The sequence below is a fragment of the Chrysemys picta genome, chromosome 22 (genome assembly GCF_011386835.1).
Source record: "Chrysemys picta bellii isolate R12L10 chromosome 22, ASM1138683v2, whole genome shotgun sequence".
Lineage (NCBI taxonomy): Eukaryota > Metazoa > Chordata > Testudines > Emydidae > Chrysemys > Chrysemys picta.
In genome coordinates, this window is record NC_088812.1 from 11,061,518 (window position 1) to 11,078,182 (window position 16,665).

General features: G+C 44.3%; 1 protein-coding gene across 1 annotated transcript; it reads right to left on the reverse strand.

Annotated features, from left to right (window-relative positions):
* Positions 1–4,501: 4,501 nt before the first annotated feature.
* On the reverse strand, positions 4,502–9,260 carry LOC101931820 (thiol S-methyltransferase TMT1A-like). The gene is made up of 2 exons (XM_008173850.4): positions 8,635–9,260; positions 4,502–5,485 (listed from the first exon to the last, which is right to left on the reverse strand). Exons 1-2 carry the CDS (start codon positions 9,127–9,129, stop codon positions 5,249–5,251), a joined length of 732 nt encoding a protein of 243 aa, XP_008172072.4. The 5' UTR covers positions 9,130–9,260; the 3' UTR covers positions 4,502–5,248.
* Between the last annotated feature and the right edge of the window lie 7,405 nt (positions 9,261–16,665).

Below are 16,665 nucleotides of genomic sequence, written 5' to 3' on the forward strand. Positions count from 1 at the left end.
CAGAGTCTCAGGAACAAAAGCAGATATGCAAGCAGGGCAAGGAACTGCTGTAGGAGCATAATTAGCAGCATTGCTATCAACGGAGAGGAGAGTTTGGACCTGACCGAGCTAACAGTGGTGTGGAAGAAATAGTCACATCGGATGCTGGGGGAGTTCTGTTTCTCTTTTGCATTTCTTATAACCTGTAGTCATGGAGCTGTGCCAAAATGTACTTACCCCACATCAATGGAATCCAGCTTGAGGCAGCTGTTGTGATAATGCCCTAATGCAAATTTCTTGGCTCCATTTTTGTTCTGTAGGAGATGCTATCCCAACCCCTTAAACTACAGAAGATATTGCTGCTGCCCCCAAAATCAAGCATGACCTTTCCCTGCATGGAAACGGGTGTTATTTTTAGTAGGTTGAAATTTTTTTCCAAAGCACTTTATAGCCTATGAAAACTTATGCCCAATTAAATTTGTTAGTCTCTAAGGTGCCACAAGGACTCCTCATTTTTATTAACTAGCTCATTCTCTCAGTGCTCAGGAGGGAGGTATATAGATGGACCAATGATGGTACAGTGAGGTGAAGTGATTGGGCTTAAGGTCTTGCAGTGAATCAGTGCAAAGCTCAAAGAATTCAGGAGTCCTGGCTCTTAGTGCTTTCTGCTGGGTCACACTGTCTCAGCATTTTCCTCTTTTAAAACAACTCATGAGCAGAGACCAATCTTGGCATGTATATGCAGACATTTATTTAAGCAGCACTTGGAACAGTTTCCCTCAGTGTGAGCCAAAATCTAATATTTATGTCACATGCCAGCAGCCTGAATATTATTTATTTAAACTCGGTACTGTTTAAATACACACTCTGGACTAAAACAAGTTCCTGTTTATCTTATGTAACAATCATAACCTTTCTTACTCTTCCTTGACTTTAGACTACAATGAAACAAGATACAGCCTGGAGCTGCACAGACAAATAAATGAGAATTCAGGATAACTTACATTCCCATACACAGAGGGTTGGTTGGTTGTTTTTTGTAGATGGTCTTATCATATGATCCAGGAAACACTTTAGACTGTTCTAAGATACTGTGGATTTTGTTAATATGGGTTTTACAGAATCCTTCAGTATGAAGACTTGCTACGTAATGTAAGCAAAGTCTTTTCACTTCCAGGAGAACATCAAATTAGTAACATACAGGCTGCAAGAAGCCAATTTTTGGTGTCTGGCAGGTAGAAAATCAGATCATTGCCCTGATTTCACAACTGAAGTTGTGAAATCTCTTAAATAGATTGAGGGAGGCCATGCTGTAAGAGGGGATCTTTCTGCCTGTCCAGGGGGTGGGGAAGCAATGGCAGGGCTTTCCCTCTAGCAGTGATACCACAGCATCCAGCATGGCCAATTAAATCTGATTAGGTCTCCTGGGAGAGATCATTTGCCAAAGAAAAATATATTTTCAGTAAATTGTGTATGTAGCTGCCTGATTTTGCACCAAGTCCGTTCCATCACGCTCACCTCTCTGAGAGGGACTGGTGTAACCAGCAAGTGAGAACAAGAGGAAAAGGGGAAGAATTTTGTTTTTGTGGTGTATGTAGCAATATAGCTGTGAACTAGATTTTGTGATTCCATTTTCAGTGCCCTTCCCTTTAAATGGAAGCAGCTGTTCTGCTGGGAGGAAGGGCTGGGTGTCAATTCAGGATGGCTTTTACAGAGCAAGTAATGCATGCTTTTACATTTGAGCTTAGTTTTCCTTTAACTGTTGGTCTGCTCTAAAAGATAAATCAATACAAAATGGCACTTTGTGCCTCATTGTTACTAATAAAGAAAGGCTGGCCTGTCACACAGAGCCTTCAATTACACCTCTGCAACCTGGTGTTTTACAATCATGCATTCAGCAGCAGCTGTGCAATGCATGAGTCACCAATGAGCTTGCACAGGTGTAACTGATTGGCGATTCTGTTGTTGATACACAAGATGGAATAGAATCTGTTGCTTTAGTTGTACTGGTTCTGTGGGACTAAAAATGGGGGGGGGGGGGTTTGTCACTAAAGTCAGTAACTCTGACTGTAGGCATAGAGCAGATCTTTTGAGAAAGGCTATGTCTACACTCACCATTTAAAGTCCCTTTTTTGCACTAAAACCGCTGGAGCGTCTACACTTGTTAATGACTTTTTGCAGTGAAAACCACCTTCACAAGAGGCATATTGCTCTTACCGCTGTTCTTTTTGCGCTGTTGTGAAAGTGAAGACACGTTCTACCAGCGTAAATTCCTTTTGGCCTCTGAAGGATATCCCACAGTTCCAAAAGTGACTGCTCTGGCCAGCATCTCCGCTGCTCTGACACAAGGTAAACCCCCTTTCCTTGTAGATACGGCAGGGAAAGCAGCTAGACAGCAGGGTTTTTTTAAAAAAAAAAAATGCCACAAAAGACACAAGGAAGTAATAGGGCTGCTGGGACATGAAGCAGGGCAGCATGGGGCACTGAGCAGGGATCCAGAATGCCTTCTGCTCACCCACCCCTTCCCACAAGACCTATGGAGAGAGCTGCACTGTGGGATAGCTGCCCTATGGAAGTGCTGCTAGTTTAAACACTCTCTGATGCCTGAAGAATTGGGTGAGTACACAAACCAACGCTTTACTTTCACTGGTTCCCTATCACTGGTGAAACTAACACCGCAAAAACTCTACAAGTGTAGACATACCCTAAGAAAGTACCTTTTTTTGTTTGTTTGTACACAGTAAAGTACATATTACTCTACTCTGCATCTAGGCTGAAAGTGGAGGTTTTGCTCTTTTTCATGAACTGTAAGTTTCAGTATACATAAGAACGGCCATACTGGGTCAGACCAACAGTCCATCCAGCCCAGTATCCTGTCTACCGACAGTGGCCAATACCAGGTGCCCTAGAGGGAATGAACCTAACTTTTAAGTGAATGATATTTACCAGTACATGGTGTCCTGCATTTGGTTATCAGCGTGATATCACTTGAAACAGAAGCCTTAAACTAGTTAAAAACATTTGCTAATGGGTCAGATTTTTCAAACTTCATCAGGATTAGATTTTCAAATGCTCAAGTCGATGTTTGAGGCCAGATTTCCCCCCTTCCCCCCAAATATCTGAGCACCAACAATTCCCATTGTGACATTTATGTCCAGTTTTCAAAAGGGCTCAGCTTCCTGAAAGGTCTTAAAAATCTGGCTCATATTATTTGGGGATGAACTGATGGGTTACTTTATGTCTAAGTGTACTCAGCAACTAGCTCTGTCTAGTCCTATGCCTACTTGAAGAAGGAGGTGTTGCTAGAGCAATTGTATGGCAATGAATGTTTGAAAGAGCTCCAGAGATGGAATGGAAGCTGTAGGTTAATATGCTTGATGTTCATTGGTCAGGTACTAGGCTGTTTTCCAACAGAGACATGGGAAGCATGGGTGGTGTTGTTGCTACGGAACCAAGTGTAACCAAGAATTAGCCTAGGACTCCTGTACCAAAGTAAGTTATAATGTTGGTGTTAGCAGTTTGCAGCTATGTGTGGTGGACGGTGAGCCCAAGTGCAAGATGGACACCTGAGAGGCTCTCATCTCTGTATATACAGGTGATGCATGTAAACCATTCCTGAAACAGGTTGTGTTTGGCTTTGTGTATTTGCCAGTTTTGCATCTGATATTTGCTGAATTATGTAACTGCAGCCAAGGAAGGTGTGATCTGCAGAAAGGAAGATGATTAGGGGTGGGATTTTTTCATCTCTTCCTTGGGCCTTGATTGCTGTTTTTGGTGAGCCCTGTACATGATTAAGTAGATGATGAATAAGTATTGGAATGAGAACTTGCCTTTAAAAGCTGCATTGTCCAGAGTGCAGTTCATAGTCTGTTTCATCAGAGTGCATGTGTAAAGGGAAATCTGCCCTCGCTTCTGATCTGGTAGAAGAGGTCTAGTGATTAGATCATGGGACTGGAAGACAAGACTCATGGGGTACTAGTCTCACCCCTGCCACTGTCGTCCTGTGTGAACTTGGCTGAGTCACTTCATCTGTCTGTGCTCAACTTCTCATCTCTGAACTATGGATAAGATTAATCTTGCTAACTCCTTAATGAGAAGTACTATGAAGTCTGTGGGATCAATATTTGTAAAATGCTTTGAGATCCTTGGTTGCAAAGTGCATAGTATTATAAAAATGCATAGTATATTGATATTGTCTTTCTCACCTGAAACTTTGATGCAAATTTGTTTAATTTAAAGAAATGTATTCAAGTTTGAATGTATGGTCTTGTTCCGGTAGTTGCCTTTCTTTCTATCAATTACTGAGTGAAATCCATTTGTTCCAGTGTTCATCTCCTGGGTTAGACTTAATGGGCCAAATTCAGACTTGGTGGAACTCCAGTGGATTTGCATTTGCTTACACCAGATCTGAATTTGGCCTTACACTAATCTGGGGGGAAAAAACACTGTACAGGGGTTAGTGTTTACAAAAATGAGTTACCTGCTCCCCCTATTGGTAACGAAGCAGAGGATATAATCAAAATACAATATTTTCAACTTTATTGAGAAGCCTATGTCTCTGTAGCAACACCGTGGTTCTGTAGCAATTACAAAAGACAAACAAATTAAAACAAAAGAAATTGTATCAAAAGTACTTTCAGTGCAGTCTGAGTGGATATGTCTAGTGCTTAGGTTTGGCCTTCTATTACCTTTCAGTAGGATATGAGTTCCCTGCCACTTGGGGGGCCCAAGCTCCTCTGTTGCCCTTAACTAGTGCTAATTACTCTGCTATAATGGGAGCATTTTGTTGTGCAGATTGCTGTTTCAAATCTGATTTAGATTGATGAGCCCGGATTCCCAAAGCAACCCCAAGCAACACGGTGCCCAGAAAGTCACTGGAACAACACTGAGATCCACAAAGCCTGACTTAGGCACCGAGGCTCTGTATATGATGAACGAGGCTCTGTATATGATCAGTGCCTTAGAATGTGATCCACAAAAACTAGCAGGACAGTCAGTGAAAAATGCTGACCAGTGCTTTGTCTGAAAACTGGGAGGAGCCTGACAGGCATATGGACAAACCTGACACCATAGTTAGGATAAGCAATGGATGCTTGGTATGTTTTCCCTGTTATTCTCATAAACCTAACAAGGCAATTTGGTTGGGCAGCTAATTGCTAATTAAGTATTTCTCTGACATTATAAAGCTGCTAGCCAGAAGTAAATACCCCCAGGAATTGGAAGGAACCACGGTGCTGACATGACCTTGTTTCTCAGTGCATGGAGTTAGTTATTTCACAGCATATCCAATGATATGGGGACGAGTAGGGTTCCAGGACAGGGGGGCATGTATGTGTTGCAACTTCAGTTCTGAGAACCCTGCCTTCTCCAGGTCCTTCCAGGTCTCTCTGGTCAGGCAGCACCCGTCTCCCAAATATCTCCAGGTTGGGTTGTAGACCTGTTGCCAAAAGTAGCTCCAGCTGGAATGATCTGCAGCCACATGCTCCAAGAAATACAAAGAACCACCCTGGGAAACAAAGCAATCAAAATGCTTCAGGAACAAACAAGGGCTCTTAAAATCACCAACATCTCCCTTCCGCTTTGGAGACACAACTCTTGGATCAAATTCCCCACATCCTGGCCATGTTTGGTTCAGACTCACTTCTAACTATTATGTCTTCAGGAACTGCTACCCATAATCAATTATCCATGGAGGCCAGTCAGTATTCCACCATGTTCTCATTCTGTCTTATTTCACTCCTGTAAGACTTAAAAAATACTATTTGGGGAAGCTACATGACTACAGAAAGGTTTGAGTTCCATGTGGAAGGGAAAGCATGATCTTGTGACTGAGAGTCAGGACTCATGGATTCTGTTTGCAGCTCTGCCACTATTGCTTTGTGTGCCCTTGAGCAAATCACTTAACTTTCCGGTATTCAGTTTTTCCATCTGTAAAATGGGGATGATCAGAACACTTACCATACCCTCCAAGTGGTGAGGGTTAATTCACTGATGTTTATATAGCATGGTGAGGCAGGTGCCACTAGACAAGGATTGGGCATTCACTTCATTGGCAGTCTTGTGAGCTGCACAACTGCTTCACTGAATCCACTGCCACAGCATATTCCAGTGATTAAAAACACTGGATAAGTCGCAGAGCTAGTGCTGAGAGCAAACCTATTGAGAACATTCAAGGCTGTTTTAGTGGAAGCTGGTGAAAGAGTTACGGATTCTGATTTGAATTTTTCACCCCTTAGTGAGGAAGTTGCTGTACATGTTTTTTGCCCTACCTTGTAATTTAGCTCCACAATGAAAACAAAATGTTTTGAATTGCCTTAAGGAATGTTCTTTATAGTCACAACCAAGGCTAAGGCCTTGTCTACATGGGGCAACTTCTACCAGTTACACAGGTTAACACCCCCGCCCCCCCCCCCCCCCGGTGTGGACACTTATTAGTAGCTTTTTTCAGTTGAGCTTAAACCTGTTCCCAAGTGATATAAGCTAAACCAGTGGTTTTCAACCTTTTTTTAATTTGTGGACCCCTAAAACGTTTTGAATGGAGATGTGGACCCCTTTGGAAATTTTAGACATAGTCTGTAGACCCCCAGGGGTCTGTGGAACACAGGTAGAAAACCAATGAGTTAAGCCAAAAAAGGCACTGTTACACCAGAATAAGTGTGTCATACTGGTATAACTATAGCTGTTTAAATTTACATCTTAAGTTATAGTGAACAAAGTTGCTCATGTAGATGAGGGCCAAGGGTGAGATGCTAAAAGCAATGAGTTTATCAGTGAATATAAAGCATTAACTTAGTTGGGCATCGATATTACAGGACACAGGATAGTGCACGATTTTGCAGTCCAAGGGAGATCTACAAATATGTTAGTAACACTGCAGGGTCCAGAGCACCTGGTAGGCATGTGTTTGACAGGCAATATTGTTAGTAAAGAGAGAGAGTGAGTTTGGGGAGAAGAAAAGCTGGCAGTGAAAGAGGAGAAGTGCTGGGTAATTCAAACTAACCTCTTCCTGCTCAGCCTGGGATTCCACTCCCTCCAAAATGCACAGCCACCCACCCCTCCATTCATTGCTCTACTCTCAACAGATGTTGCCATGAAGACCCTATAGCCTGCTTGAGAGTCCCTGAAATCACACACTCATGAGCTCTGTTTGAAGTATGGGTTCCTTCAGAATTCCTCCTGATTGCACCTTTGTTCAGCAAAAGGCTGGCAGAGAACAGGAGTGCTGGAAATTCTGGGCTATTGGATGAACAGTGAGCTTGGGGAGGGCACCAGAACAGCCATCCAGTTTCCCTCTAACAAGTGGGTTTCATGTAACAAGGCTGCCAGCTGTTCTAGCTGTCAGATTGTACTGTGGTTCTGCCACTCCTGCTCTGCATGGTGACAGAATTCACCTGCTAGAACTACAAAGGCAAGGGCTTATTTTTAATTCCCTCTCACCTTAATTAGGAAAAATAGCAAAGGCTCAGGCAGGTAGAATTCCAGCCTCGGTTGCCGTGCAGCCTGCTGGGTAAGAGTGGGATAGCTTTCATCTGAATGAGAAAGTTACTTGCAGTTTCACTTCCACATTCAGACAATGGCAATTTTATGAGCACGCTTCTTAGCGATGTGTTTTGAGATCCATGGACTAGAAAGATGGCACATTTATGCTTGATTCTTAAGTTTAAAGGGGGGAGGAAAAATCAAGGGTAAGATTTTCAGAAGCACTGAAATAACGTAAGTGTCTAAGTCTCATTTTTAAAAGAGGAACTTAGGCCCTGAAGGCACTTAGGTGCTTCTGAATATTTGACACCAAATCCATTAAGGGATCTAGTCAGATAGTTTGGGCTTCAGATAAGGTGCTTTATGAATAATTTGTAGCATGCTTGCATGTGGATGTTTTAACTAAGCTAAACCATCTAATGCTTTTGTGGCTTAAAAGAATTCTAAGGGAACAGCTGTTTGAATGTAAACACCCTCCTGCTATGTAGGGTTTGCACTCCAGTCATTGCAGCATTGTGCTAGTGCATGTGAACCAAAATTTGAATTGTCTGCTAACAGGAGTGGAGCAGATGAACCTGTTTTCATTATCAGCATCATTGTGATTTTTTTTTTTTTTTGTTAAAGTTGGTTCAGTCATAGCTAAGCGACTCACTAGCTGTTCAGGTCTGTCTCCTTACAGGAATAAGGGAGAATGTTGTATTGGCTTTCATTTGGATGTTAGCCACATAACGTAAGTCAAGACAGCACAGGGATAGCCGTCTTACAAGTGTGTGTGATAAATACTGAAATGGTGTTAAGTGACACAGCAAAGGAAATGAAGGTGGCCAGGTTCCGTCTGTTTTCCTTTTACTACTTTCTGTTCAGAAAACTGCTGGCTTCCAGACAAACACATACAAATAAATGCTCTAGGTGACGAAGGGTTGGATATTGACTAGCCCATCCTGTGGACATTTTTCAGTCTCTGCTCGCAGGAGAACACAGGGACTTCTCCCTCTCTGCGTCCCTGCAGCACGTCTCCAAAGGGAGTTTACCCCTGCACACTAGGCCACTCGGGGGAGGGATGCGTCTCTGGGACAGGTGGCTCCACACACGCTCCCATTAGACCAGTCTTTGCATAGCACAGCTTGGCCCATAACCAAAATAGCACACACATCCCCAAATGGTACTCATACTCACCTGCCTGAGCACTCGCAAGACTTCTCTCAGGACCTGCTCGATGCTGCGCACTGAGCACAGCACCAAGGTGCAAACCACCACATCCATGGAGTCGTCAGCCACTGGACGCAGGTCCTCACCGGAGGCCACCAAGAACCGTTCAAAATGGAGGTGTGGGCTGTCAGAAATGCTCTTGAGGAGGAACCTCTCAAAGTTGGGGTTGGGATCAGTGCATGTCACCCGGCATCCAGGTGGGTAGAACTGGAAGTTGGCTCCTGAACCTGTGCCTATCTCCAGCAGCCTGAGCTCCCTCGAAGTGCCTGCAAACTCCCCCAGGCTGCTGAACAGGTCCTTTTTCTGTTGGAAGAGTTTGCGGTTGTAGATAGTGGAGCACTTGGCCATGAAATATGGGAAGATCTTCTTACAGAGGGGGTCCCATAAGCCCAGATACGAGAGCAGGTACACAGGCAGGCTGAGGAGCTGGATGCATCGCTGGAGGAGAGGGATCAGCACCATCAGTGCAAAGAGGAGAATGCAAAAATCCTCAATCCCAGCTGCAAACAGAACGCCAAACCTGCTGCTGTGTTCCAACTTCACTGAGCATTTCCTTCTCGCTCTCCTGGCCAACTGGCTCACGCTGAACTGGTTATGTCCGGTTTCTCCAGCTGGCTGCCTTCCTAATTCTGTCTTAAAGAGACAGAGCACTGTTTAGTCATAATTCTACAAGCACAACTGAAGTGGGATGCAACGGGGATAGAAATTGATTTGTTTGCTTACGTAATGTTGGGCTCAATCCTTCAAGGTCCTGGATGCTGTGGCTTGGTGGAGCAAAGCACTTAATTATGTGCTTAACTTTAACACAGGAGTCGTTCTATTGAAGCTAATGGTACTACTCACGAGTTCAAAGCTAAGCACAGGTTTAAGTGCTTTGCTCAAGTGGGCCAGAGCACTCACCGCTTGCAGGACTGAGCCCATTGTCACTAAGAAGCAGCAATTCCAGACCTCAAGCACATTCTGGACAAGCCTGTATGGAGGGTGCTGTATTGTCATAACACTGCCTACTTTTAGAGCACCATTATATTGGATACCCTGTGGCATGAGAACATAGTGTCCTCTACTTTGTCAAGCCGGGCCTTAAAAACCTAAGGAAGGAGATTCCACCACCTACCTAGGCAACCCATTCCAGTGCTTCGCCATCCTCCTAGTGAAAAAGTTTTTCCTAATATCCAACCTAAACCTCCTGGACTGCAACTTGAGACCATTACTCCTTGTTTTCATCTGGTACCACTGAGAACAGTCTAGATCCATCCTCTTTGGAACCTCCTTTCAGGTATGTGAAAGCAGTCAAATCCCCCCTCATTCTTCTGCAGACTAAATAATCCCAGTTCCCTCAGCTTCTCCTCATCAGTCATGTGCTCCAGCCCCCTAATCATTTTCGTTGCCCTCCGCTGGACTCTTCCCAATTTTTCCACATCCTTCTTGTAGTGTAGGGCCCAAAACAGGACACAGTATTCCAGATGAGGCCTCACCAATGCCTCATCTAGAGGGGAATGACCACATCCCTCGATCTACTGTCAATGTTCCTACTTATACATCCCAAAATGCTGTTAGCCTTCTTGGCAACAAGGGCACACTGTTGACTCATATCCAGCTTCTCATCCACTGTAACCCCTAGGTCCTTTTCTGCAGAACTGCTGCCTAGCCACTTGGTCCCTAATCTGTAGCCGTGCATGGGATTCTTCCATCCTAAGTGCAGGACTCTGCACTTGTCCTTGTTGAACCTCATCAGATTTCTTTTGGCCCAATCCTAAAAATAAATTAAATTAATGGAGATATCCCATCTCCTAGAACTGGAAGGGACCTTGAAAGGTCATTGAGTCCAGCCCCCTGCCTTCACTAGCAGGACCAAGTACTGATTTTGCCCCAAATTCCTAAGTGGCCCCCTCAAGGATTGAGTTCACAACCCTGTGTTTAGCAGGCCAATGCTCAAACCACTGAGCTATCCCTCCCCCTAGCTATCCTCTAATTTGTCTAGGTCCCTCTGTATCCTATTCCTACCCTCCAGCGTATCTACCACTCCCCCCAATTTAGTGTCATCGCAAACTTGCTGAAGGTGCAATCCACGCCATCCTCCAGATCATTAATGAAGATATTGAACAAAACCGGCCCCAGGACTGACCCTTTCGGCACTCCACTTGATATCAGCTGCCAGCTAGACATGGAGCCGTTGAGCCTGATGATCTAGCCAGCTTTCTATCCACCTTATAGTCCATTCATCCAGCCCATACTTCTTTAACTTGCTGGCAAGAATACTGTGGGAGACCGTATCAAAAGCTTTGCTAAAGTCAAGGAATAACCCGTCCACTGCTTTCCCCCCATCCACAGAGCCTGTTATCTTATAGACTCATAGACTTTAAGGTCAGAAGGGACCATTATGATCATCTGGTCTGACCTCCTGCATGATGCAGGCCACAAAGCTGTCCCTACCCTTACCCTTGACTCTGCTGTTGAAGTCCCCAAATCCTGTGGTTTAGAGACTTCAATTAGCAGATAATCCTCCAGCTAGCGATCCATGCCCCATGCTGCGGAGGAAGGCGAAAAACCTCCAGGGCCTCTGCCAATCTACCCTGGAGGAAAATTCCTTCCCGACCCCAAATATGGCGATCAGTAAAACCCCGAGCACGTAGGCAAGATTCTCCAGCCTTACCCTTATCAGCCATTATACTATTTACCAGCGATGGCACGCTGTTCCTGTGACTAAAATCATGTTATCCCATTAGACCATTCCCTCCATAAACTTATCTAGCTTAATTTTAAAACCAGACAGGTCCTTCGCCCCCACCGTTTCCCTCGGAAGGCTGTTCCAATATTTCACCCCCCTGACGGTCAGAAACCTTCGTCTAATTTCAAGCCTAAACTTGCCCACGGCCAGTTTATATCCATTCGTTCTCGTGTCCACATTAGTACTGAGCTGGAATAATTCCTCTCCCTCCCTGGTATTTATCCCTCTGATATATTTAAAGAGAGCAATCATATCCCCCCTTATCATAGAAGGCAATTAGGTTAGTCAGGCATGACTTGCCCATGGTGAATCCATGCTGACTGTTCCTGATCACTTTCCTCTTCTCTAAGTGTTTCAGAATTGATTCCTTGAGGACCTGCTCCATGATTTTTCCAGGGACTGAGGTGAGGCTGACTGGCCTGTAGTTCCCCGGATCCTCCTCCTTCCCTTTTTTAAAGATGGGCACTACATCTTTACTTTTTTAAAGATGGGCACTAGCCTTTTTCCAGTCATTTGGGTCCTCCCCTGATCGCCAGGAGTTTTCAAAGATAATAGCCAATGGCTCTGCAATCGCATCCGCCAACTCCTTTAGCACCCTCAGATGCAGCGCATCCGGCCCCATGGACTTGTGATCGTTTAGCTTTTCTAAATAGTCCTGAACCACTTCTTTCTCCACAGAGGGCTGGTCGTCACCTCCCCATACTGTGCTGCCCAGTGCAGTAGTCTGGGAGTTGACCTTGATTGTGAAGACAGAGGCAAAAAAAGCATTGAGTACATTAGCTTTTTCCACATCATCTGTCACTAGGTTGCCTCCCCCATTCAGTAAGGGGCCCACACTTTCCTTGATCATCTTCTTGTAGCTAACATACCTGAAGAATCCCTTCTTGTTACTCTTAACATCCCTTGCTAACTGCAACTCCAAGTGTGATTTGGCCTTCCTGATTTCACTCCTGCATGCCTGAGCAATATTTTTATACTCCTCTCTGGTCATTTGTCCAATCTTCCACTTCTTGTAAGCTGCTTTTTTGTGTTTAAGATCAGCAAGGATTTCACTGTTAAGCCAAGCTGGTCGTCTGCCATATTTACTATTCTTTCTACACATTGGAATGGTTTGTTCCTGCAACCTCAATAAGGATTATTTAAAATACAGCCAGCTCTCCTGGACTCCTTTCCCCCTCATGTTATTCTCCAGGGGATCCTGCCCATTCATTCCCTAAGGGAGTCAAAGTCTGCTTTTCTGAAGTTCAGGGTCCATATTCTGCTGCTCTCCTTTTTTCCTTGGTCGAGTTCAGGATCCTGACATCTCATGGTCACTGCCTCCCAGGTTCCCATCCACTTTTGTTTCCCCTACTAATTCTTCCCTGTTTGTGAGCAGCAGGTCAAGAAGAGCTCTGACCCTAGTTGGTTCCTCCAGCACTTGCACCAGGAAATTGTCCCCTACACTTTCCAAAAACTTCCAGTTCCCCCTGCTTGTTTCCCAGGCTTCTTGCATTTGTGTATAGGCACTTAAGATAACTTGCTGATGGTCCTGCTTTCTCAGTATGAGGCAGGAGTCCTCCCCTCTTGCGCTCTCCTGCTCATGCTTCCTCCTGGTATCCCACTTCCTCACTTACCTCAGGGCTTTGGTCTCCTTCCCCCTGTGAAACTAGTTTAAAGCCCTCCTCACTAGGTTAGATATTAAGAAAAAGTTTTTAACTATAAGGGTAGTAAAGCTCTGGAACAGACTTCCACTGGTGCACTGTCTATACTGGCACATTACAGGACTGAAGCGTGCAGTGCTCAGGGCTGTGTTTTTTCACACCCCTGAGTGAGAAAGTTGCAGCGCTGTAAATTAGTATAAATTTGATGTGTCCATTCTTCCCGTGGAGAAAAATCAGATGTTCAGTTTGTGCCCCCATATTTCTCAACATCTCTCATATCTTTAGGGGTAATGCAGGAGAGATGTCTAACCTTCCAAGAACACAGTTTGGTATCGGCCATCCCTTGACAAATCATAACAATAGTGAGGAGTTTCGAAATGATGAGAGATAATGTGTTGATGTTCTCCCATAAATGAGACTCAAAGCAGTAAAGGTCACCCTCCTGGTTAACTATGGAATTAAACAAATGTAGCTTGTAGGAACTAGACTCAGGCTTGTATTGCTAGAGGGAACATTAGTATAAAAACTGAGGAAAATGCGCCCCCACGTGGGAAATGGAGAAAACAACACACATGATGCAGCAGTGCTGATTATGTCCCCCAACTTTATAAGCACATTTTGTGTGTCTGTAGCATCACCATATAAAACGTGCCCAAGGGAATCTAAAAGAAAACAGAAAAAAATGGCAAAATCCACTTTTGGTCCTGACAGAAAGCTGTTTAGGCCAAGGAAGTTGCAGTACATGAGAGCAACATACTTGTGAATGCACTATATAAGAATTTGTCATGGGACGTGACCTTAGTAATATGTAATATTTAACAGTGATGTTTAGCCATCAGAGCTAAGCAGGAAACCGTTATTCCATTTTTAAAGCTATGAAAACAGACAGAAGTGAAGTACCTCGCCAGAGATCACAAATGGAGTCTGTGTCAGAACGATCATGGAAACTCAGAAGTTCTGTACTCCTGAGACCTGAAATTGGTGGAAAGATTTCCTTTAATTTCAATGGGCAATGAATCAGGCTTGTGCTCAGACCACATCTCTCTCTAAAAGAAACTGGCATCCTTGCTGGTGGCCAAAGATTGGATATGCTAATTGGACTTGTGTTATGGATAAGGAAAAGACTTACAGTACATTCTCCAGGGCTGGCAATGCTGTACCTTTAACGTCTCATCTTCATCGGCACCCTTGTCACCATGAGCATCTGTAACCCATTGGTGAATATATATCACAGGTACCCATTTGGCTGGATTTCAGGCTAGAGAGTGTCAGCTGGTTAGCTCAAGCTGTAGTAGTTCATGCTAAATTTTATAATTGCACACAAAAAGTTACATGACTCCTTCAGTGCAGGTGATCTAGAGTTTGTGATTGAGACTTACAAAGTAGCACAAGTACATTATTCTTCATGTATTAGAATAAATAAAATTAAACAGGGATGTGTGAATCTCAGGCAGGATGATATTTTTCTCCCCTGAAGGGAATGGCTTCCTTTTTGATGTTGGTTTTGGAGCCAAAATACTGATCAGGTGATCAGGAGATGTGGTTCCAGTGTTTTGAGTCTGCATCATTTGTGGCACTTTCGTTGTAACAGGCGAAGGCTTAAACTTGCAAAAGTGGGGTGTGTGTGTGTGTGTGTGTGTGTGTGTCGGGTTTTGGCTGCTTAGCCAGAGGCACCTTACCAGAGCCTGATTTTTGCAGACAGCAATGAGCACCTGTCATTCTGAAAATTGGGCCATTAAGGGTGTCTTAAGTTGGGCAACCAAAAACTGAAGCACCTCAAATCACTAGTCACTTCTAAAATTTTTGTTCAGAATCATTCCCATGAATTTCAAAGGTAGTTTTAAGTTATCATTGAACTCTCCCATGTTCTGAATGGAGCTGCTGAGTGCTGAGCTCGTCTGGAAATGCTGGCCCTTAAATGCAAAATTTTTGGCCATTTTAGATGAATTATCATCCCCCTAAAATAACTTTTCAAGGTTGAATAGAGAGGAACTGAGAATATTCCCCTCCTCACAACCTATCTCCAAGAAGACATTGACTGGCCTGAGCGTTCGTAAAATTTCTTTCAGCACCTTCACTACACTGGCACTGAGGACAGCACCAGGATGCAAACCACGGCAACCACAGAGCCATTGGCTACATGGCACAGATCACTCAGAAGTGCTTGAACTTGAGGAGCCAAGTCTCAGCAATACTTCTGATAAGAAACTTTTCAAAGTTCAGGTTGGGGTCAGTTCTACCTGCTCATCAGCAGGTAGAACTGGAGGTTGGCTGTAGTACTGGAGCCAATCTCCAGCAGCGCTAACTGCCCCCAGAGACCTGCCAACTCCTGCAGGCTACTGAAGAGCTCCCATTTCTTGTGGGCCATTTGTGGCTAGTCTTTGCATGAAGCAGATTAATGTTTTCTTGCGTATTGAGTCCCACAAGCCCCGGTAAGACAATAAGTATATGGGCCAGCTGGGGACTTGGATACATGCTCCAAGGAGGAAGGTTATGGCCCCCATCAGCTTGTACTGCAGGAGTTGCTCACGTTAGAATGATTCCAATGATGAGGCAGGTTCCTGCTGAGTGCTGTCATCATAAACTTCTTAAGGTGTCAGAATCTAGTAACGCTCAGACCCTATGCAGAAATGTGAGCAACTGTGATCTCCTTTGCCAGGGTGAACTTCCATTCAGCTCCAGCAAGGATTTCTCATGTAGAACTGTACTCCTTAGTTGATCTCCTGGTCATGCAAACCTGACCTCCAGTCATTTCCAATGGGCATCATTAACTGCTGATGACTTTCTTGAAAAGGTTCTTGATGCTAAAGAAATTAAACTCTGCGTTATACTGACACCCCTGCTCTATGGTTGTGCATGCAGGGAGGCTCAGGAATGATCTTCCAGGGCTATACTTGCCTCTAGAGAAGGTGGACAGCAGTTTGGCCCACTATATAGGGCACTGGTCTGGGACTCACATCTCTTCCTGCTATGTGACCTTTAGCAAGTTACTTCCCCTTCCACGCTTTGTCTCTTTAAACTCTTAGTGACAGAAACGGTCTCTAACTAGAGGAGTGTTCCCTATTGATTACAAAGGAGCCCTCTAGGCCCTACCATAATACAAATATAAAATATGAGTAATGACAGGGTCACATGAAGGAGGCTGCAGTGCTGCTGTCAACATTACACCTATTCTGGGGATAGAGAGAAGACTTGTATTCCAGTGGTACCTGGAGTCCCCAGCTGAGTTCAGGGCCCTGTTGTTCTGGGTGCTGTACGTACATATAGTGAAGGACCGTACCTGTCCTTACAATTTAAGTAGACCTGACAGAAAGGAAGAGCAACTATCCCAGTTTTGCAGATGTGGAACTGTGGCACAGGGAGTCTGTGGCTCAGCCAGGAATTGAACCCAGATCTCCTGAGTCCCAGCCCAGTTCATTAACCACAAGTCCTCCTTGTAGGAAGGTCACAAATCATTATGACCTGGACACTGATTATTCCTACAGTACCATAGGCATATGGTATAAATGACATGTCCCTGCCTCCAGGAAATCATAAACTAAATTAGACTTAACTCCACATAAGAGGACAAAGGGTGTGGGAAAGGGAAATTAGGGTTATAACAATGAGATCAGAAGAGATGTTTGTTAG